Source organism: Gekko japonicus, unplaced genomic scaffold (assembly GCF_001447785.1).
Source record: "Gekko japonicus isolate JY-2015 unplaced genomic scaffold, Gekko_japonicus_V1.1 scaffold1296, whole genome shotgun sequence".
NCBI lineage: Eukaryota > Metazoa > Chordata > Lepidosauria > Squamata > Gekkonidae > Gekko > Gekko japonicus.
The window spans coordinates 331,396-355,562 of NW_015173166.1; the positions used below are offsets into that span (position 1 = coordinate 331,396).

Sequence of the window (24,167 nt, forward strand, 5' to 3'; positions counted from 1 at the left end):
TCTCCCCTCTTGTCTTGCCACCTAACTCATCACCTGCTCAAAGGAGGAGTCTGGACTGTACCACTTCAGCCCAGCAGGTGGGATATTACATGCTGAAGTGTTCCTCCATTAAAAAAAAAATTCTTGTAGAAAAAAAGAAGAGGGACCCCCCAACATCTAATTTTCTATGCCCTGTATTCTAATAGGGGGTTAGGGAGCATTTAACTATCTGCAATTTTGTGGTTCAATCCAGTTCTCCCCCCCCCCCAGCTGTTTTATAGACCAGGCCCAGGAATTTCCCTCTCTCTCTCTGGACCTTTGGTTGCCACCTACCTACCTCTTTTGCACAAAGCTTGAAGGGGGGCAACTAATCTAACCAGCTGCACCTGAGATGACAATGAAGTCTTTAAAAGTGTTTTTGTCTTTTAAATGGGCTTCTGTTTTGACCCTTTTAAAGAAAAAGTTCGTCCACGTTTCTGTTCATTCGAATTACCCCTCGAGATTCCCCAAACTCACTGGCGAGGCGGCGCCTTAGCCAGAACTGGTCTCTCCTCCAGGCACGTGCCGAGATCCAGCAGTCCGGGGCGCACATCCCTTACCCGGGGAGCCAGCCCCATTGGGGGCCGGCGCCTCTTGCTCCCGAGTCAACATGCCCAGGGAGGGACAGGCTACGTCTGGCAAAGGGAATAGCGGAGATCCGCCGTCGGCACTGCGAGCACCTTCACCTCCCGCAGCGGCTTCCGAGTGGGAGGCACGCCGGCCTAGTAGTTGGCCACGCCCAGCCCAGCCCCGCCCCGGGCGAGCAACCCAGCAAGCCGGTCGGGAAAGCCAGCCTGGTCTCGGCGGCGGGGTTCTTGGAGAGGGCGGGCGAGGCCAGGCCGAGCTCCGCCCCCTCTGGCTTGTTCAGCCTCCCTCAGCTGGTTGCGGCTGCTGCGAAGCCGCCGTTCAAAAAGCCCGGACTTGGGGAGTGGCGCGCCCAGGCTGGGAAGCGCCCGCAGGATCATGTGCGCGCCGCGCTCCTCGGCTCCCCAGTGCAGCTCGCCGGCCGCCGAGTGATCCCGCCGCCGCCGCCGCTGCTGCCCGGTCTCGGGTCTTCTTTCATGGTCCACGCCTTCGCCCTCCTCTCGCCGCCGGATCCCGGGAGCTGCTGCTGCTGCTGTCCCCCGTGACGGAGATGCAGGCGGCGGCGGGCTGGGTCCAGCGGCTGGCGGCTGCCCTGGGGGTCCTCCTCCTCTGGGCGCTGGAGCTGCGCGGCGCCCGGGCGGACTTCACCCTGGAGAACGAGGTGCGCTCGAGCTTCATCCACAAGCGGCTCCGCAGCCAGGAGCGCCGGGAGATGCAGCGGGAGATCCTCTCCATCCTGGGCTTGCCCCACCGGCCGCGGCCCCACCTCAACGGCAAGCACAACTCCGCGCCCATGTTCATGCTGGACCTGTACAACGCCATGTCAGGGGAAGAGGAGGGCGCCGGCGGCGGGGACGCCGTCGAGGGCTACTCCTACCCCTACAAGCCCCTCTTCAGCACCCAGGGGCCGCCCCTGGCCAGCCTGCAGGACAGCAACTTCCTCACCGAGGCCGACATGGTCATGAGCTTCGTCAACCTGGGTGAGTCTCCGGCCGCGAGAGCCGGCGCGCCGACGGCCCCTCCCCGACGGCACCGGCCCGTCCGGGAGGAAAGAGCCTCGGGGTGGGGCAGGTGCTCCCCGCAGCAGCCGAGTCCGGAAGGTCATCGGGGAGGCTGAGCTGGGAAGTTGGCTTTGCAGGGCACCGACAGGTGGCACCCTCAAAAGACAAAAAAGCGGGGGTGGGTGGGCACCTTTGGGGCGCGGGCGGAGGGGCGGGGGAGCAGTTGGGGATAAAGGAAAAGGGTGACTGCGTCGTTTTTTTGTACGCCTTGAGCCTTGTGACCCCCCCCCCTCCGAACTTCTTCGACTGTCGAGGCTTCCCTGACCTAGCACCAGCCCATCTGGACAGCAGAGCAGGCCTTGAGCTCTAGCACTTGTTGGTGTGCAGCCACCGGCGGATCGGGGCCTCTGCCGGTCTCCTTTTTAACAACCCCCCCCGCAGGGCTCAGAGTGTCGTGGTTGTTCCACCCCCACCCCAACGCTGTAATAAACGAAACCATTTCTAACCTTTTCTAAAATTGCACCCAGGGAAGTGCCCGTAGAACCATCAGTGGATGCTTCCAAATCGCTTTGGAAGGATGGAACCATATGGGGGACAATCGCCACTGCAGATGAATGAGAGAGAGAGCATGTAATGCACCTATGTGCATCGGCCACTATGATGTGGCAAGCGGGGCATGCTTCTCCCCCTCCCTGTATATCTTCACCATAGTTTAAGACCCCACTGGTTGTAATGGGTAACCAAGCTGTGTTCGGTGTCCTTTGAGGATGCTCTTAAGGGAGCAGGTGTTTCCAGGACAGACACCTGGAATGTGTTTCGGGGCCAAGAGCTGTGCGGCCTGGTTCATAAGTTATGGTGAACACACATACACTGTATAAACACACATGTATAAATCATGTACAGTGTACATTTGATTGTCCTTTGTGTGTGTGCAGAGTCATTCTCATGTGGAACGTGTGGGTACGAACTCCATATTTATTCATGCCCTGGTCAGCGGCTTCATTCATGAAGTGGTGCGCATTGGCTCTTTCTTACAAACAGATGTATGCACCTACAGACAAAATGTATGTGCGTTCACCGTCACATGTGAACCTGGCTTTGTTCTCTGTGTCCCTAAGCTATCTATAGAAGTCTGAAGAAAGGCCTCAAAACAGTTGCTTTAAGTTCGCATTCCTGTGCGTGCTTGAACCTTTGAGTTCAGTTAGGACTTGCTTCTGAGTAGGCTCATATAGGGTCAGGTCGCATGACAGATTGTGGCCCTTTCAAAACCTTCTAATGCCAGTTTAATTACTTGGCGATAACAAAGATCCGCTGAACTCCATACTTACCATAATGAGTATGGGCTACATGTTCTTAATTTCTCTGATGCCTGTGGATTAAAAAATATATGGAAAACTCCATTCTTTCTGTGCTTACTATAGGTACAACTGAGGTTAGACATAAATGAATCTCCCACGGGCTGTTTAAATTGCCCCATAAAGCCCTCGAACGGGGAATTTGCTCCCCATTATAATGTGTCCCAGTAGAGAATGTTGACAAAACCTCTTTAAAGTTTAGGGGAAACCAGAGGATCCGTGTCGCAGAGGGCGTGTGGCTTTCCTAGGTTAAATGAAACTCCAGTATTAAGACTCCTGTGACTAATGGAAGGTTGTGAAAATTCTCCCACTGTGTGGAAAGAAAAAAAAAAAAGAGTGGGGAAGCTTCATGTATTGCTGCTTCAGTGGTATGAACTAACCATTCAGACGCACTGGTAGAGAACTGCTCTGGTGAAATAAGTTTGGAGAATCAATCCTAGAGAGACGGTTCTCTTCTGTGTTTGCAATTGCAATGGACCACTTTGAGGTGCTATTTATGACAAATTAGATCAGGGCTAGTTACCATATAAATGGTCTTGGGAACTTGTTTGGGTGTAATTTTTTTGCAGAGGGGGACGTGAAGTAGAATGAGTTGCTTCCTATCCTGATCTAGCTCCCTGGTACTGCCATCTGAACATGAATACTCAATATGCTTTTTTAGTACTCTGTTCAGCATTTCTATTTACTTTTGATATTTGTGCTTGGCTGTTCTCCCCATGAGGACCCATATTGGCTTACCACATTGTTCTTCACCCCACCGGTTTATCTGCACAGCAACAGCCCTGTGAGGTAGGTTACACCAAGAAAGAGAGAATCGCCCAAGGTCGGCCAGCAAGATTCCATGGAAGAGGGAGGATTTGAACTTGGGCCTTGCAGATCATGACAGTTCAACACTCTGACCATTACACCACACTGTACTCTTGTGACTTTTGCTATGAAAAGAGCTGGTGTGGTACAGTGGATAGAGCATCAGACGAGGATCTTGGAGACCCCGGGTTTGAGTCCTCAGTCTGCCATGGAAACTTGCTGGGTGGCCTCGGGCTAGTCACACGCACTCAGCCTAATCTACCACACAGGATTGTTGTGAGGATAAATGGGAGGAGAGCACTATGAGCCCCTGTGGATGCAACACTGGGGAGAAAAGCAGGGTATGAATGAAGTAGAATAAACAAATATGAAACTAGTACTGCACAGAAGAAAACCCAAGAGAATCCAAAATTTAAAAAGATGCAGCGCTGGAAGATGGAACTACCTCTTAATTAGCTACTGGGGAAGAGCTGAGGACGGGACGGCTTAGAGGTCATTAATTCATAGGACTGCCATAAGTTGGAAGCGACTTCACGGCACTTTACACACATAGTTCATACCTGGGACTGTGTGTTGCAACAGGCCACACTGTGGCACTGAAGAAATAAAGGGGCTAGGAAGCCCCTTGAATAATTGTAGTTTTGTTCTAGCTGCTTGCAAAGGGGCAGGTCCCAGTAGGAAAGGAAAGATTACAGTAGGCTGAAGTGTCGTTTTTAGGTTTGCGGGTGAGATTTCTTGGGTGCTTCAAGCTAAAGTCCCTGCTTCGTTGACTCCAGAGGGATCCTATTCAGATCGCTTGGAAGGCCTCTGCAATAAGTAGGTTGTGGAGTATGATCTTAATGACCCCACGGAGGGTTCCCCAGCCAGTCCTCATTTGTTCTGTCTAATGAGCTGAGTCTGGGCTTGCCAGTCTGTGTTCCCTGGGTGAGCACATGTGGATGGATTTATGCAAATGCAGGGGAAAGTTGTCACTTCTCCCCTTGCGGTTGGCTGAGCCTTTTTAATGGGACCTGAACATGAGTTCAGAACAGAGAGTCAAATTTTTAACTATCCCACCCAGCCTGCAGCTTTGTCTAAACAAGGCAAGAAGGAGCTTGAACAGGCAACTTGCTCTGAATGCGAAGTGGTGTAGACAATAGTCAGGGCTGGTGTTCATTGGGCGATGGATCGTGTCTCCTTTAGGCCATCTTAGTTAACTAAATGGCTGGTTAAGATGGTAATCTAGACAAGTTTTCCGAGCAGGCGGGAAACACAGGTTGTGGGGGGCATAAAATCTTTAAAAGGGGTCAGGTGTTGCTGTGTTGAACTAGATCCTGTTGGTCACCCGTGTTGGTCTGAAGCAGCAGAACGAATTTAGAGTCCTGTGGCACCTTTAAGACCAACAAAGGCTTATACAAGGTATGAACGTTTGTGTGCATGGTCTTTGAAAAAGTGTGTATGCACACGAAAGCTCATACCTTGAATAAACCTTTCTTGGTCTTAAAGGTGCCACTGGACTCTAAATGTGTTGACCTAGGACAGACTTCCATTGTTGGGACCTGTTAATACAATGTTCAGGACTCACTAAAACCAGAATCCCAGGGTTAGCTCTAAATCAGAACCAAGACTATTTCACACTGAGATCTACCATTCTGGTCGAAAAGAATTTCCAGTTGCATTGCATTGCACTTGTGACATAATTTATTTAAAGTTTAGGTGGGTAGCCATGTTGGTCTGAAGCAATAGAACAAAGTTTGAGTCCAGTGGCACCTTTAAGACCAACAAAAGTTTTATTCTGGGTATAAGCATGGACGTGAAAAGCTTATAAGTAAAGGTAAAGGTTCCCTTGCTCGAAAGCCAGTCGAATCCGACTCTAGGGTTGCGGTGCTCATCTCCGTTTCAAAGCCGAAGAGCCAGCGCTGTCCGAAGATGTCTCCGTGGTCATGTGGCCGGCATGACTAGACGCCGAGGCGCACGGAACGCTGTTACCTTCCCACCGAAGTGGTACCTATTTATCTACTTGCAATTTCTTGCTTTCGAACTGCTAGGTTGGCAGGAGCTGGAACTAGAGATGGGAGCCCCCCCCCGCTGCAGCACACTCAGGTCTCGAACTGCTGAACTACTGACCTTCCACAGCCTGCAGTTCAGCATCTTAACCACTTGAGCCACCACAGCTCCTGAAAAGCTTATACCCTGAATTAAACTTTGTTGGTCTTAAAGGTGCCACTGGACTCAAACTTTGTTTTATAATTTACTTAACTCATTTGTACCCTGCCTTTTTCCTCAATGGGAACCCCAATCAACTTGCATCACTCTCCTCTCCTCCTCTTTTTCCTCACAACAGCCCTGTGAGGTAGAATAGGCTGAGAGAGTGTGACTGGCCCGAGCTCACCCAGCGAGCTTCCATGGCATGAGTGGGGATTCCAACCTGGGTCTCCCAGATACTAGTACGACACTCTTAACCACTACACCACAGGGGTTCTTCAGTATCTACCTATGCAACGTAGTCCATCTGTCAACGCTTTGAAGTGGAAGGATCTTGGCAACTAGTTGCAGATACATGGAAAGTTATTGCCATGTTACTAGTTACAGATACATGGAAAGTTAGATGAGACACCCTTGCATGACCAGCCCTGGTGCTGGGGAAGACCTTTCTTTGCCTAAGAGCCCAGAGTGCTACTGCCAGATAGGATCAAACAAGACATTAGGACTTTTAATGAGCTAGGTCTGGGGAAATGTTGTGTTTGTGGGGGGTAATGCTCCCTCTAAGCTGTGAAGTCCTGTGCTCAACAGTTCTGCTTCGTGAGCTACTGGCATTAGTTGTGAGCAGGTGATTTTGGCTACTGCATACATTAGTTTGCTCTGGAGCCATCCTTCCTGAGCTAAGACAAAAATGTGTGAGCCAGAGGCTAAAAAACTGTGAACTAGCTCACACTAACTCAGCTTAGAGGGAACACTGGGTAGAAGCCCCCCCCCCCTGCTGTAGTCCCAAGCAGAATCAGTTCCCCACAAATCTGATGTTTCTCTGGGGAATGTGAGTCAGGTCCAGGGAACCCAAATCCAACTTGTCAGAAATTGTACTGTCTACTTTGAGCTTTTGAGTTGAGCACACTGGGCTAGATGGCCATTGGTCTGACTTGGTATAAGGCAGTTTCTCAGGTTCATCCGATGCAGGTATTCTGTTGGCAGTGGGAGACATTTGCAAAGTTATAGCAGGGAGCAGGGGATCATAGAATCATCAAATCAAAGAATTGGAAGGGGCGTAAAGACCACCCAGTCCAACCCCCAGCACCACCATGCAGGATGACCTAATGCATCCCCAATGAATCTCTGCTTTAAACAGCTCCAAGGAAGGAAAACCCACAACACCCCTAGGCAATGGATTCCACCACCCAACTGCCCTTATTGTTCAAAAGGCCTGGCATCTCAGGATCAAGGGATGAAAACAAAAGGGTATTGGGAGTGGATGTGGGCCGCTCCCAAGTGGTGATGAGTGGTCAAAATGGGATGAATGTCCCCAACAGAACTTCTATATCACATGGAATGTGGTTCTTCTCTGTTGGAGATATCCAGATCCATTCAGTGGTGAATAATATCACAATTAAATGAAGAAGGGTTGGTTTTATACCCAACCCTTCACTTGGAGTCTCAGAACGGCTTACAAATTCCTTCCCTTCCTCTCCCCACAAGAGACACCCTGTGAGGTAGGTGAGAGCTCTGAGAGAACTGTGGTTGACCTAAGGTTACCCGGCTGGCTGCAAGTGGAGGAGTGGGGAATCAAACCTGGTTCTCCATATTAGTCTGCCACTTTTCTCTGTCCTAAGGAGTCTCAAAGTGTCTGACAACGCCTTCCATTCCTGTCCTTACAGCAGGCACCTTGTTAGGTAGGTGGGGCTGAGAGTGTTCTGAGAGAACTGTGACCCAAGGTCACCTAGCAGGCTTCATGTGGAGGAGTGGGGGAAGCAAACCCGCTTCTCCAGATTAGAGCCGGCCGCTCTTAACCACTACACCACACTGGCTCTCTTAATGCCAGCCATTTGATGGGTAAATAGTTATTTAGATATTTATGCCCACTTTTCTTCCTCAAGCGGCTTTGTCCTCCCCTCTGCTGATCTATCCTAACAACAACCCTTTGAGGTAGGCTAGGTTGAGGGAGTGAGGGACTGGCCCAAGGTCATCCAGTGAGGAGCCATGGTAGAGCGGGGATTTGCATCTGGCTCTCCTAGATCTTGCTGGAATACTATACTGCACCGGCACCAGTGTTGCTGTTTTTTTAAAAAGCGCAACTTTTTTCCATAATATTTTTCTTTATTTTGAACACACACAACAGAGATAAACGTACATAAACATACAAACACAAATTGGGGGGGGGGGCAATTTTAGTTCCAGATATTTAACACACTTATGCCAAATTTGTAATACCCTTATATAAACTGTCTCATAGGTTTAAAGTCTCTTTTGCACATATGTATAGTTATATTTTCAGTATCCTCAGGGAAAAAAGTTTTTTTTTTTAAAAAGATGACTGTGTTGCTTAACTTAGTGTCGTTCTCGAATCAAGTATAAACTCTCGACCAAGTATTTTCAAATGTACTTTCTGGTTGGCTTTTCAAAAATAGGGCACAAACTTGATTCGAACTGCACACAGAAAAAGAATCATCAGGTTGTTTGTTCGTGCTAATTACAAAACAAATTAGTACGCTGCTGCTGTGAAATAGTGTGATTAACGCAAATAATTGTAACCAATGTTCCCTCTAAGCTGTGGAGTCTTGTGAGCAAAAATTCTACTTTGTGAGCTAATGGCATGAAAGTTGTGAGCGAGCGATTGGGCTGCTGCATAAATTAAGTTTGCTTCAGAGCTATCTTTCCTGAGCTAAGACAAAAATGTGTGAGCCGGAGGCTGAAAAACTGTGAGCTAGCTCACACTAACTCGGCTTAGAGGGAACACTGATTGTAATTAGTCATTATAGGGCCCGACTCAAGTGGTGGCCCGGCTCGTCAGATCTCAGAAGCTCAGCAGGGGAGACCACCGAGGAAGTCCAGGGTCACCACACAGAGGCAGGCCGTGGCAAACCACCTCTGTTCATCTCTTTCCTTGAAAACCGTACAGGGTCCATCCCTCGGCTGTGTCTCAATGGCACCGTCTGCCGCTGCCAGTCATTCTAGCAGGTGGCCAGTTGGATAACTTTTGCCATGCTGCTAGGTCTGTCCCAGATTGCTGGCTAGCGAGGGGCCGAGCAGCTATCCGTCCTGACCTGGCTAATACATGAACCTATAATCACATCCACACCTGAAGCTGCCTAATACCGAATCAGACCCTTGAAAGTCAGTGTCGTCTGCTCTGGGTGGCGGCCAATGCTCCCTCTAAGCTGTGGAGTCTTGTGAGCAGAAGTTCTACTTGGTGAGCTCCTGGCATTAAAGTTGTGACTACTGGATAAATTAGTTTGCGCTGGAGCCGTCCTTCTTGAGCGAAGACAAAAATGTGTGAGCCGGAGGCTAAAAAACTGTGAGCTAGCTCACGCTAACTCAGCTTAGAGGGAACACTGGTGGCAGCGGCTCTCCAGGGTCTCAGGCAGAGGTCTTTCCCATCACCTCCTACCTGATATTTTGAATGGGTGATGCCGAGGATTGAACCTGGGGCCTTCTGCATGCCAAGCAGATGCTCTGCCAGTGAGCCAGAGTCCCACCCCTAAGGTAAGCTGCACCCTGTTCTTTGGCATCCTGGAATATTTGAATGCCATCAGATAAACAGGTGGCTGCTCGACTGGTGTATGCAAAAGGGTAGTCTGTGATAGTAAAATGAAGCAGAAGTCCAGGTGCACATTAAAGATCAACGGCATTTATTTCAGTATGAGCTTTGATGCGTATGGCTGATTGTTGTTCCAACCATGCAACAGAAGCACGCGGTTGTATGTACCAGCAGTTTCTGCTTAACACTTTATTACGTGGCCTTCCTTATCTCGTGCACCAAATATGTTTGAGTAAGAAGCTAAATAACGGAAGAAGCAATATTGGCATTCTTATGAAATAGCAGTGGGTTTTTTTTTGGGGGGGGGGGTGGCAGATTTTCAAGAACGTTTTCCAATGCTGTATTTTTCATGGAAAATGTTCTGCCGCACCTGTAGTTTATCTGAAATCGTCAGAGCTGTTATGCTGCAGATCGATCATGTTAGATCAGGGGTGGCCAAACTTGCTCAGCGTAAGAGCCACATAGAATAAATGTCAGATGTTTGAGTGCCACAAGAGATGAACAAATTTTACACACACGTTTTAACTGGAAAATATGCAAATTTGCTTTATATTAACATTAAACGAGACTGCCAAAAACAAAAATAAAAGGGGTAAAAACAGATTGATAATGATTTTTTTTTTTGTCCAATGATAAGTATTTGTTTGCTAATGATATATATTTGCCGGGGGGGGAAGGAAGGAAAGCAAGCAAGCAAATAAATGGGGAGGGAAGAAGGAAGGGAGAGGTGGAAAGAATGCAGCTTTAACTTTAAATGTGTTCTCCAGCCCCCCCCCCACATGCCCACCCCAGCTGGCTTGGCTGGGAGAAGGGATTTAAAGAGACAAATGCCTTCTCCAAGCCAGTCATGTGAGCGTGGGGGACTTTTAGAACGTATTTAAAGTTTCCTTCTTTCTCTGCTCCCCCCCACCTCAGGCCTACCCAGGGAGGGGAGCACTGGCTGGGGAAGGGAAGACTGATTGGGGAGGCATGTCTCCCCTTCACTTCCCCAGCTGCCCTGCTGGGAGCCGCACAATATGTGTGATAGAGCCGCATGTGGCTCCTGAGCCACAGTTTGGCCACCCCTGTGTTAGATGAATGAAACTGGGGGTTAAAACAAAGCAAGGACAAATTCCAGGGCTTATATGTGGTCTAGGCTCATACATGGTGTATTTGCCATCTTTTGCTAACATTAATTACATTTTGCATGCCTTTGCATTTATTTATTCATACCCCACGTTCCCCCCCGACTGGAACTCAAAACCGCTTAGAAAATCATTCTCCCCTCCTCACAACAACAACCCTGAGAGGTAGGCCAGTCTGAGAGTTTGCGATGAGCCTGAGGTCACCTGGCAAGCTTCCGTGGTAGAAATGGGGTTTCAACCCCAGTTCTCCCAGGATCCTCGTCCACCATTCTGTTCAGTATATCAGCCTGGCTCTTGTGGCGAACATTATTTACATTAGAACAAAGTTTAGTCTGGTGGCCCCTTTAAGACCAGCAACATTTATTTCTAGGTATAAGCTTTTGTATGCAGGCACACTTTTTTCAGATATCGTGGATGCGCATGAAAGCTTATACCCAGAATTAAACTTTGGGTACGTTCAGACGGGCCGTTTAGTCTGCTTTCGGCACACTTCAGTAATCAGTAACGGATTTTATATCCATGTTCACACACCCAACATCTGCGCACCGTCCCCAGCCGTCACTTTCTGGCTCAAACCCCCTTTAAAACTTAGTATTTTGTTACCAGGTCCCCAAGTGGTGTTTTCCCGATTCTCCGGTTCTAGCCACACTTTTCTGACGTCTGATCGCTCCTGCGGTGTTGAGCCACTTCCGCTCGGAAGCCCGAGGCTTCCGCTCTTCGCCTGCCATTTTATTTTAGCGTCGGTGGTATGCGCACAGGTGGAGCTCTGCTCCGGCGTTATTAAAAACAATGTTTAAACGGCGCCTAGTTTTGTTGGTTAGACGAGTTCGGGATCTCACGGAGGCCAGTTTTGGGGTAAAAGTTTAAAGGGAAGTGTTCCTTTAAAGTTTAAAGGGAAGTGTTACAGCAGTTGGGTTGAAGTGGAAATCGCTGTTCTGCGCATGTGCGAAAATTTTAATTCTACAGATGGCCGCCAATGTTCCCTCTAAGCTGTGGAGTCTTGTGAACAAAAATTCTACTTTGTGAGCTACTGGCATTAAAGTTGTGAGTAAGCCATTTGGCTGCTGCATAAATTAGTTTGCTCTGGAGCCATCCTTCCTGAACTAAGACAAAAAGGTGTGAGCCAGAGGTTAAAAAACTGTGAGCTAGCTCACACTAACTCAGCTTAGAGGGAACACTGATGGCCGCCTGTGTGCATGCCCAAACTGAGAGAGAAAAAACACACCAACGTACGCTCCTGTGTGTGGACGGCGGGGAGCAATGTGGCTGCGCAGTGATCCGGAACAAGGAGGTGAGTGTGATCGCGATTCTCCAGGTTTTTAAAAAAAAACGCATTGGGACCGGAGCAATTTAAACCACTCCCAGCACGCCGTCTGACTGCACCCTCTGTTGGTCTAAAATGGGCCACTGGACTCAAGCTTTGCTCTGTTGCTTCAGACCAACACGGGCACCCATAATTATTTAAATTATTTATTTTATTTATTTATATTTTCTGGACAAAATTTCTGTCTCAGATTTTCCCAGAAAACCGCATTGCTGGTCTCTACCAGCACTGGTTCGAGGTAGTTTGCTGCTTTCTGTGTTGCTGCTGGCTTGATAAATGGCCACGGCAACTCCGGTCAGACTCAAATGGCCACGGCAACTCCGGTCAGACTCTTTTGGCAGTGGGACTGATCCAAGAGGTAACACCTATCACCTCCTGCTTCACCAAAGGCCAGAAGCGAGCCAAACCCCTGTGGTGTGTCGGCAACCTTCCCATTGTGAGAAGCCTCACAGGGTCATTCTAGCATGTAATCGTCGTTTGTTAAAAAGCTGAGTTTCTATGAAACGTCTCGGATTCCCCTGTCTGTGAGCCTGGATCCTTAAGCAAAAGGGGTGAGCGTTCTGTGGAAAAATTTTGCGATGCAGAATTATAAACCACTTGTGAGCTTAGATGCTGTTTGCCAGGTTAAATAATGTCTCTAACATCGTAGCCTGAAAGATGACATGAAGTTTTATGGTTAAAACGACAGTGGGGTCTTTGTTGTTGTTTTTTGGTGGTCAATCGCTGTTTAGGGGGGCTTAATGGAAAACAGCCTAAATTTCAGGTGAAGCAGGCATCCCCAGTGTGGTACCCCTGGGCACAGTGGTGCCCAGCAAAACCTTTTCTGGTGCTGCTTTTAGACGGTTGGAAGGGCTAGGTGGGCTTTTGCCCAGCAGGGCTTCTGACTGGCCATTAGGGATTTGATTGGCTGTGCAAATTTTTAAAAATGTTACTTTGGCGGCAACGGCCACCGCAGCACAGAGATCTGCATTGTGTGACTGACAGTAAGCTCTGGCAGCCCTTTTATGACTGGCTCCTCCTCCTGCAGCAACCATTTTGTAAGCTCTGACAGCCATTTTGTGACTGGCTCCTCCTGCAGCAACCATTTTGTGGCTATGCCCACCATGTTGTGTTAGAAAGGTGCTTGAGGGCTTCAAAGGTTTGGGGACCCCTCATCTAAACTATGCTGGTTGAAGGGTTACAAACATTACTTTACTCCCCCCCCCCACTTTATAGAACTGGTTTATGCGGTAAATTGAATCAGAAGGAAAAGCCTTTCCTGTGTTAAACTACTTCACCGTGCAGAAATGGGGATATGGACATGCTCCCCTTTGGAAATAAAACAGCTTTGCACATGGAAGAATGGCGTGTCTGGGGAAACGCTAGGCTGGTGTGCTACTTTCCTAAAAGCACAGAAGAAGAAGAAGAGATTGGATTTATACCCCGCCCTTTACTTGGAGTCTCAGAGTGGCTTACAAACTCCTTCCCCTTCCCCTCCCCACAACAGACACCCTGTGAGGTAGGTGGGGCTGAGAGAGCTCTGACACAAACTGCTCTTTTTCAAGGACAGCTGTGCCAGAGCTTGTGACTGACCCAAGGTCACATCAGCAGGTGCAAGTGGAGGAGTGGGGAATCAAACCCGGTTCTCCCAGATTAGAGTCCGCGCACTTAACCACTACACCAAACTGGCTTGGATCCCATGGTATGTCTCTGCTGATGGAGGGTGTTTGCACCAGTGGAATGGGACTTTCTCGCCTCCGCTTTCCTGCTGCGGCCCCAAATGATCCCTGAAAGGGAGCGCTTGGTGGATTGGGAATCCCTAGGAACAGCACTGGGGGGTAGGCAGGAATGGATAAAAATTGCTCCTCTTTCTGTTGTCAGAAATTTCCTGCAGGATCCAACCATTTCTTCCACGGGAGAGCATTGTCCTCACCCCTTGCCTCTGTCCTCAGTGAAATCCTTTTTCCATTTGACCCCACTAGTCCTATAAGCCAGCCTGATTTTTCACTGCAGGGTGGGGAAAGGGGTCTCTTCGAAGAATCCTGGTTCTCCGATAGATCTTATTGTATTTACCTCCTGTCAGCGCGGGCAGTTATTGGTAAGAGGATAGGCAAGATCCAGTTATTTTAAACATAGACAGGTGGGACTATCGGCAACAAGACACTTCTGAAGGGTTTGTCTGTACGGTTTTTGTTCCCCTGTCAACAGTGCATGCCAGGACAAGTTTAAGAAAGGACATCGATCCCTAATGGCTTTCTTCATCCCTGTGCACACCTTTCATCCCATTGTGGCTGCCGGTCTTTCATCTCCATGGGACAAAGGCCGACTTGTTTAGAGACTTCTTAATGAATTAGCCTCGTTGCAGACCAGAGGATATAGCCCAGCCCAGCACCTGCGTTTGGACATACATTTCTATTGACAGTGGGAAATTAGAAGATCTATTGTGGGGCGGATCTTTTTGTTTGTTCCCCACCTCCCCTTTTAAACTGAACGCTTTCCACAAGAATCTTTTTTTTAAAGCACAGCCCGTATGAAAAGCGTTTGTGCCTTGGTTTGGTAAGAGATACCTTTGCGGGCATTGTATTTCCCCAGTCAGGGTTTTGTTACACGCCTGGAGCAAGTGCAGTAAGGAAGTGTCATAAAGAGTATTACAGCTTTTTTAAAAAAGTACCTGTCAACAAAGCACAGAAAATCAGAAATAAATGCAAGTAGCACATTGTATTGTTATGAACTGATTGTCTTTCAAAGCCGTTTCCTACAAGGTGCTTTCTCCACTCCCCAGATGTTAGGAGAAGGAAAATTAGTTTTGGTGTTTTTTTACTTGGTAGGTGAGTTTTCCAAGGATTGGGGGGGGGGGGAAAGAGGAGGAGATGGAAAAGATTTTGCACTTGGAACAAATAATCCTTTTATTAAAAGACAGAGAGGCTTTGTAGCTTGCAAGGAAGCGCCAAGCGAGGAAGAACAAGTGCGTGGTACTCCAGACTATGGAAGAGATGTGCGAGTTCCCCCTCTCTTCAGTGTAGCATGAAGGAAAAGCTCAACAGTCACATGCTTCTGCGTTGGAGCAGTAAGGTAGGCCCCAGGTGAGCGCCAGCAGGGGAAGGTGTTCCAAAGGTGAGGTGGCGTGACTGAAAAAAGGTTGCTCTGGTTGGCACAGTCACAAAGAGCAAGGCATGGGGGGGGAAGAGCGTAATTCTTAATGCGTAAAGTTAGGCTGTGGGATTGAAGGAGAGAGTTTAAGGTGACTGGTAGTGAGCGGGGGATAGCTGGGGATTTCCTTTCTTTTTGGTGTGGGACAGAGAGAGTTATTTTTTTTAGGGGGGGAATCTGGATGAGATACGATTTTTGGCAGGAAACTGGATTTGATTCGTGAACACATGAAGCTGCCTGATACTGAACCACAACCACTGGTCTACCAAAGTTGGCACTGTGTGCTCAGACTAGCAGTGGCTCTCCAGGATCTCAGGGTTGAGGTCTTCAGCATCACCTGATCCTTTTAACTGGAGATGCTGGGAACTGAATGTGGGACCTTCTGCAAGCAGATGCCCTGCCGCTGAGCCACATCCAGATGTAGTAAAGCTCTACACACCAGTTTCAGGAGGCAACATCTGGGGAAGGCCTCTGCTTCTGTGCCCTGATTGTTGGCTCTCCAAGGCAACTGGTTGGCCACTGTGTGGAACAGGATGCTAGACTAGTATATAGACTACTGGTCTGATTCTGGAAGCCACATCTTCTGTTTTTTGGGAAACAGTAGTTATCCTGTGACAAAGCAATGACCAGCTCACTCTCCTGGGAGCTCTAGGGCAGTGTGTTACCCCAAGTGACCTGAGAGTACATACGAGATCCTGACCCTGTTGGAGAGGAGGAACCGTAGGGGATGGTCACACTGCTTTTCTGAAATGTTTCTTCTTGCCAAGAAGCTTTCAAGGAACCTCAGATGTCCCCAAAGCACAGTTTAGAAACTACTTCCGTAGGCTTGTAAAGACATCCATGCTACACTTTTGAAGGGTACTTTTTTTTGCTGTCAGGTCAAGTCACAACCAATTTACGGCAGTCCCGTAGGGTTTTCAAGACAAGAGAGATTCAGAGGTGGGTTGCCATTGCCTGCCTCTGCATCGCAACCCTGGACTTGCTTGGTGGTCTTCCGTTCAAGTACAGGGCTGACCCTGCTTAGCTCCAGGATTTGACAAGATCAGGCTAGTTTGCGCTATCCTGGTCAGGGCAAAGGGTCCCTTGGAATGCTAAGAAATACCTCTGGATGCTCCAAAGCATCCAAGCGATTTTCAGTTTAGTCCTAAGCAGGAGTTGCAGTGGACTTCCGTACTTCAGTGGACTTCCGTACATATGTAAGTGCTGTCAAAGTGGCAACCAGGTTTTGTGGCAATACCAGCAAGGGGCTCTCAAGGCAAGTGAGAAGCAGAGATGGTTTGCCATTGGCTTTCTCTGCAGAGTCTTCTTTGGTGGTCTCCCATCCAAGTGCTGACCCTGCTTTGCTTTTGAGAGCTGCTGAGATTGGGCTATATACTGTGCCGCCTTCCTTCCCTCACTGGACTTAGAAGGGGGTAACTCTTCATCATTTGCACATCGCGCTCAGACAATAGAGCTGAAAACTGTGGTTTGTACAATTTGAAAATTTTTAAAGTGTTGGGACTAGGGATGTGTCTTCGGTTCGTCTGAACTGAATGCACCCCCGAAAATGGCCCATTCGGAACCCTCTCGGGCTGCTGCGGGCTGATTCAGATTCTCTGATCTGAATCAGCTTGCTGCTGAATTGCCGCCGAATTTCGAGGGCAATTCGGCCCCATCCATATAGAGAACAATGGAGGGAATGGGGGCAACCTGTTTGGGGGCCCGTAGAATTGGACCCCCTGGTCCAATGTTTTTGAAACTTGGTGGGTGTCTTGGGGAGAGGCTCCAGCAGCTACCCTATGAGTTAGGAGCCTCTCCCTCAAACCCCCTCTCCTCCAGCCCCCAGAATATACCCTATGTTTTCACCACTGACTTCAATGGCCCATAGGATATAATGGCACCGAAATTGACATTCAGCTGGCGAAAGACTCCCCAATCAGCTCCTACTGCCGAAATTGACACGCGGGAGTCTTTCTGCTGGCCGAAATTGATTCTGCCCAATTTGGCCAAATCTGAATCGGCCGAATTTATTTTTTTTTTGGCACACCCCTATTTGGGAGACAAAATTTTCCATTGGTTGTAAAACCAGCGGTAAATCTTGAGAATCTGGCTACATTCTGAGAGCCAGCCTGGTGTAGTGGTTAAGAGTGGCGGACTCTAATCTGGAGAACGGGGTTTGATTTCTCCACTCCTCCTCCACATGAAGCCTGCTGGGTGACCTTAGGCCCGTCACAGTTCTCTCAGAACTCTCTCAGCTCCACCTACCTCGCAAAGTGTCTCTTTTGGGGAGGGGAGGAGAAGGCGATTGTAATGCACTTTGATACTCTTTACGAGAGATAAAAGCGGAGTATAAAATGTACTATTATTATTATCATTACTATTGCTGTAATTTCTGGGCTTTGCACATCCATTTTGTATAGGTAGCGACATATTTTACATGGGTGTTTTCTTTTTTTCCCCTCCTACTCCAAAGTAGCTCTGTAGTCTACATGAGTTTAAATTTAACTAGGTTTCCACAGACTGCGGGCTCAGGGTGCCTTCCCACCTGCTTCGAGGTCCTTGCTGAAAATATGTTCTGGGAAGATTGGGGTTGGGCTTTTTTTTCAATTTTCCTCCTGGGTCCGGTCAGAGTGAAAAATGCTGTCGAGCCTAGTTGCCTCATTGACAGCTATAAAATTGCGGTTAAATGCTTGACAAACAGTGAAGGGGAGGGGGCAAAAATAGTAAAATTACTCATTCTTGGAAAGAGCACACAAGTGGCTTTTGGGTTCACGTAAACGAAAACGTCCGAGGAGGAGACGCTGGAGTTTCCAGTTTACTTCATACCATCTGGTTGTACCTCCCTTCCCTCGTGCGCACCTCCCCCCTTATTTCTGACAAGTGTTTGGCATCCACTCCCCCTTTCTTTGCCCTTTTTAATAACCGACTCTCAGCACCGTGGGGTATTAGACTCTTCTTTCCTATAACAGTTTTAAAAGGTGGTGGGGTGGGGAAGAGTAGAAAGCCTCTCCTTTGGGGATTACTTTGTAAAGTGAAGGCAGGGGGCAGACATTTGCAGCTGTAACCTGGCTTGTGTTAAAATTTGGAAGGGCCTGCATTGCATTCCATTTCGCTACAGGCCTTCCTTGGTGTACAGCCAAAGGTTAATATAGATGTCGCAAAGTTTTTCTCGCACCCCCCCACCCCCCACTTTGGAGCGCTTCAGATATAAGAATATGTGTACAGCTGTGTTTGCAGTAACCCTTTCGTAATCACGCTTCTGAAACTTCATTTTTCCTTCTTGTATAAATCAAAAGAATTTTTTTCCTCAAGGATATCTGACCCGTATTTGAACTTATTTGATCTTTGCCTATTTCCCCACTTGAAACAAAGCAGATTAAATCTTGGCTCTAAGAAGGCTCGTCCAAGATCACATGACGTCCATACATCAGGATAAACACGTTTTCCCCCTTTCACTTCTTTTTAAGCTCTGTGGGTTGTATTCAAAAGCGTGTAAATTGGGCTGTTGTATATTGAGATTTATAAGTGAGCCACCCAAAGACTCAAGGCAAAAGAGGATTGGTGTGAGCATTCCTACAGTGCTAGTAGGTAAAGGTTTCCCTTGCTCGAAAGCCAGTCGAATCCGACTCTAGGGATGCGGTGCTCATCTCTGTTTCCAAGCCAAAGAGCCAGCGCTATCCAAAGACGTTTCCATGGTCATGTGGCCGACATGACTAGACACCGAGGTGCACGAAATGCTGTTACCTTCCCACCAATGCAGTACCAATTTATCTACTTGCAATTTCTTGCTTTCGCATCCATACAAATATTCTGTTACAGAATGTCTTCTTTCCACATATCCATTATCAAATGCTTGCTCATATATAAAAAAAGAGATAGTTGGTTGTCATTGAAAAATGTCTGCTTTAAAACTTCTAGGAGAGAGTTTCAGAGCTGGGTGCCAGTCATTAGGAGATTCCCCCTACCAATGCCTATAGCAGGGATCTCCCACCTTTTTTGAGCCTGCAGGCACATTTTGGAATCCTGACATGCCATGGTGGGCACAGCAACAAAATGGCTGCCCCAAAATGGTTGTCACAGGAGGTGGAGCCAGCCACAAAATGATTACCGTAGTATAACTTCAGAAACATAATGCAGAGCCTTGTGCTGTGTTAGCACAAATCTGCACAGCCAATCCAAATCTCCAATAGCCAGAAGTCTTGCTGGGCGAAAGCCCTACCTGACCCCACCCAATTTCCAAAAGAAGAGATTGGATTTATACCCTGCTCTTCACTACCCAAAGGAGTCTCAGAGCGCCTTCCAATCCCATTCCCTTCCCCTCCCCTCCCCACAACAGAGGCCCTGTGAGGTAGGTGGGGCTGAGAGAGCTCTGAGAGAACTGGTCGTGAGAGAACAGCTCTGAAATAACTTGTAACTGACCCAAAGTCACACCAGCGGCTACATGTGGAGGAGTGGGGAATCAAATCTGGTTCTCCTAGGATAGAGTCTGTGCTCCTTACCACTACACCAAACTGGCTCTCTTGGAGGATGCTGTGGTGCCTGTGGGCACTATGTTGGGGACCCCCGGCCTGTCACGTATGGCCCTTTGCTGTGCAGACCCTAGAAACTGCAGCAGGACATAGGATGGGAGAAGGATTCCATTTATACGAAATATTTTTCACCCTGTGGTCTCAGAATTTAAAACTAATATGCAATAATAACTAAAACTGTGCTGTATCAGATCTAAGGCTGGGCATACAGCTGTGGGGAGAGTGTGCAAAAGATAGGGGGGGCCACAGCTGAGAAGGCCCCGTCTTGTCCCTTGCCACTGTCGTTATTTCAGAAAACAAGGGATGCACACTACTGCCCTTCTGCAGGGCTGTTCTGCCAGGCCTTTGGATGAGGCAGCAGCGTACCACATTAGATCCCTCCCCCCCCCCACTGCCCAACCCACCTGCTCCATCGCTTGTGTTATCTACAGGTATAAACTTATTCACTGATTATGACAGGGGTGTCAAACATAAGGCCCGGGGGCCGGAAGTGGCCCGTCCAGGACTCTTTTGCGGCCTGCGAGCAGTTGGTACAATGGAGAGAGTGCTGGGGGGAGTGGGTGGAGCCACTCCGTTGTGGTTTCAGCACTGCAGAATAACCTTGTCTGCAGCAGTCAAGCATCATGGGAGCATCTGCCCAGCGCTGTACTGCTGCTTCTCCAGCCCGCCCATGTGGGTTTTCCTCTGCACCCCCCCCTCCAGCCCATGGGGCCTTGCAGTGAGGATACACCAACTCGGAGCTTACCAGCTGCTGTCCTTGATACAGTTTATATCATCAGTACCTGGCATTACATTTTATGGCACACATAGCCCGGCCCGACAAAGTGACATTCATGCCAGATCCGGCCCTCATAACAAATGAGTTTGACACCCGGATTATAGGAACTTGGCCACTTTTTGGAAAAACAGTAAAACTGAGTGCACACACATGGGCCAGATTTTGCTGAGAGCACTTTAATTGAATCATTGCCATCTTGTAATTTATTTATGGAATTGAATTTTAAATGTTTACTATATTATGTCTTAATCTTTCATATTGTTATACTGGTATGTGGTAAGCTGCCCACAGCCTGCTTGCAGGGTGGGGCAGGGTAAAAATCGAATAAAATAAATAAAAATTAACTGCTGGCCAGCTTCATACCCAGGTCCCAAAGCCATTGAGGGCTTTAAAGTGTACTTGGAAGCTACTTGTTGTTTAAATACTGGGAAGATGCATTCCTTACCTTGTATACAAGGCAGCGCTCTTGTCTTTGGGTCCCCACCAACTGAAGTCTGAACAGTCTTTGTAGGCAGTTCCGTGTAAAACGTGCCACAGTAATCATAGCTGGATGCGACCAGTGCACGGATAACATGACCACACATCTCGCCTTTCAAGGGAAGGCCACAGTTGGTGGCACCCACTGAAGCTGCTTAGAGCTACAGGGCGATATCTGAGCATCCATCTGCAGGCGTGGATCTCAAACCACCTCTGAGTTGTGAAACTGCTCTTTCCTGGGGAGGGTAAGCACATTTAGAACGCCTGATTCCTCCCTCCCCCATTAGCTTTATCATCGCCCAGCCGCACCTGGATTGAGCTTTCACTATTGGCCGCGGTCCAGCCATTGCCAGCATGAGACACCTGTTCAGTATATCCACCATCTCACCTGACCGTATTATATAGCCGCTCGGGGCCAAGTCCTAGGTCTTCTGAAGCTTTGCCACAAAGTTGATCTGAAAATGCAAAACCTAGAATCCAGATCTGCATGCCCCTTGGAGCTGCTAATCATGTTGGAACCTATTTTTCCTAGCTCCTTGGCAGTTTGGCGTCCCGATTAGAGTGTCAGACCTCACAGGGTTGTGTGTTGGATAAAATGGGGGAAGGGAGAGCCACGTGGAGTGCCCTGAGCTCCTTGGAGGAAGGTCCAGATAGCGCTTCAGAGGAAGCATTTGTCAACTTACCCACTTTAAAAATACTGTTCCAGATGTGGCTCTGTTAGAGAATGCAGCGTTCAGGGAGAAGTTAGGAAGATGATTGCTGTGCTCATTACTAAGGCTACATGCGCCTAGGTGGTAGGGCAGGAGGTTATAATTTTCAAATTACTGTGTAGATATCCAAACTTCAGAAGAACCTTTGTGGAGTTCTACTTCGATGTAGTATTTCTTGTCTGCCTTTAATACTGGCTGAAAGTCTGGATGTCACGGCTGGGTAGTTCCAACAGAGAAGACGTGGGACCCATCCTGTATTCAGTGTAGGGTTTGTTATGTATTTTTGTTTGGGAGATTTGTTTTAGCCTAAGCAGGGTGGGTGGGGAGGTTTAATAACCAGTAACAGGTTTCAGAGCACAGGTTACAATAACAATCAGAGACTAATTCTGAATATCAGCATTTCATGAATGTCCACTAAATTCCTTATCTGTTGGAAATATTTGCGACATACTAAATAGCATTGCTGCTGTTTGGTGAATGTTTAAAAGCTGAATTTATAGGAGATGTGTGCTGAAATGGGACTTTCTTCCTCTGATGAGCTTCCTAGCTCTTTCATAATCATTGGCTAACCTGCTGTGATATCATAGAATGTAGCAGTTTTAACTGCTGGGGGAAAGGGAGCAACATTTCATGAATCTTAGCATTATCCACGTATTTATTTAATTATTTTATACACCTTCTTTTCTCCCCAGTGGGGACCCAGAGCAGCTTACATTATTCTCCTCTCCTCCATTTTATCCACAGGGAGGGTTCTGGCACAGATTTCCCTTTCTGTGTGCAGGGACTCCCCCCCCTTTTACTCTGAGCAAGAGGCTCTTTAGATCCTTTTCACTTTCAGCCATTAGAGTGGTATCATCTGCATATCTGAGGTTGTTGATCTTTTCCCCAGCAATCTTAATTCCCGCTTGTGATTCATCCAGGCCAGCATTTCGCATGATGTACTCTGCATATATATTAAATGAGCAAGGTGACAATATACATCCTTGTCGTACTCCTTTTCCTATGCTGAACCAATCAGTTGTTCCATATCCGGTTCTAACTGTCGGTTTCTCAAGAGACATGTTATAGAGAATCACTAATGCATTGCCTTTTCTCAGTCTCTAGCTTGCATTTCTCAGTTGCCAAACACTGATCCAGTGGTGGGAGACATTCCCAGTTCCGTTGTGTTTCAAAGCGTGAAGTTTCCATGTGGGAACATTTGTACGAGAAGTGCAAGAATGACGGGTCCGATGTCACCTGATAAGCTTCAAGGCTGAGTGAGGATCTGAACCCCAGATTTCTAGTTTGATGCTTCTCTTTTTAGCCTCTGTTGACTCCCTGCTTTGACTAATCAATCTGTTATTATATTAATCCTTGTTTTATTTTATGCCGCTTTGTTTTATTCTATGCCAATAACACAGGGATTTGGATAAGCATTACCTAAAGTGTGTGTGTGTGTAAAGTGCTGTCGAGTCACAGTTGACTTACAACAACCCCAGCAAGGGGCTTTCAAGGCACCCCCATGTTACCAGAAGTGTGGTCATCCAGCCACACCCACCTTTTGCTTCTTATTCTGTTTACCTTGTTTGTTGTCAAAACCCAGGGCTTTTTTGTAGCAGGAACTCCTTTGCATGTTAGGCCACACACCCCTAATGTAGCCAATCCTAATGAGTTTCTGCTGTTGGGTGTGGCCTATTATGCTAATGAGTTCCTGCTGGGCGTGGCCAACTCAGGAGCCAGCCGGAACTCCGTTCCTGTGCGTTCCTGCCAAAAAATGTAGCCAATCCTAATGAGTTTCTGCTGTTGGGTGTGGCCTATTATGCTAATGAGTTCCTGCTGGGCGTGGCCAACTTGGGAGCCAGCCGGAACTCCGTTCCTGTGCGCTCCTGCTCAAAAATAGCCCTGCTGCTTAGCTTCTGAGATTGGATGAGATTGGGTTATACCACGCTGCCTCCCCTCCCCTTTAAAATAAATACTACTTTTTTTTTGTAAAGCAGGAAGCTGTAGACTTCTTCCAAGCCTGTGTGAAATATTGTCCCCCAAATTATAGCTCTCTTTTTTCCTTTAATTTTTTGCTTGACTTGGTCATTCTCTAGTTACTGCAAGTTATTCTTGATGTTGGGCAAAGACTCCTGTTCTCTGAAGTTTTGATTCCTTCAGGTAGGTAAAGGATGTGAGAGTCACGAAGGGCTATGCAGTTGGATTTGTGCATAGGGATACCCATGACGGAGGTTTGGGTAAGAGATTCTAACTGAGCATAATCCATTCCTTCGGCCAGTGGTACTTGGCTTCACTTCACTTCTTATGGAGAGCCACATTTGAAATTACTGTCAACCCAAAAAACAAATTTACTTCCCTCCATGGCACAAGGCCTGCACCTCAGTGAAGTTTGCAGCTCTGGTCTCTATTTCCAGGTGGGAGCCATCTGCTAGCCACAAGACCCACCGGGCAAGAACCCTGCCCACTTTCCTGAAATATGGGGCAAGTGCCACACTGGGGCGTAGTTTTCAGAAGAATTGCAGGTGGCCTGTCAAAAAGCCACATGTGGCTCCCAAGCCACTATCATTGTGTTAGGCTGTTTGTAAGGGTGAAGTATGCGTGTCAACTTGCAACCCACTTATGGCAACCACAGCAAGGGGCTTTC

The 24,167-nt window shown here is 48.0% G+C and overlaps 2 protein-coding genes across 2 annotated transcripts in view; one reads left to right on the forward strand and one right to left on the reverse strand.

Moving 5' to 3' along the window:
- The window catches only part of SPO11 (SPO11 meiotic protein covalently bound to DSB), a 113,753-nt gene extending 113,157 nt beyond the window's left edge, over positions 1-596 (reverse strand). The window contains exon 1 of the mRNA XM_015422515.1: positions 496-596. Within this exon, the coding sequence (XP_015278001.1) occupies positions 496-596 (101 nt within the window). The remainder of the gene's footprint in view (positions 1-495) is intronic.
- Positions 597-975: 379 nt separating this feature from the next.
- Positions 976-24,167, forward strand: part of BMP7 (bone morphogenetic protein 7) — a 124,487-nt gene continuing 101,295 nt past the window's right edge. Inside the window, exon 1 of the mRNA XM_015422516.1 lies at positions 976-1,583. Coding sequence (XP_015278002.1) covers positions 1,154-1,583 — 430 coding nt within the window. The 5' untranslated portion in view covers positions 976-1,153. The remainder of the gene's footprint in view (positions 1,584-24,167) is intronic.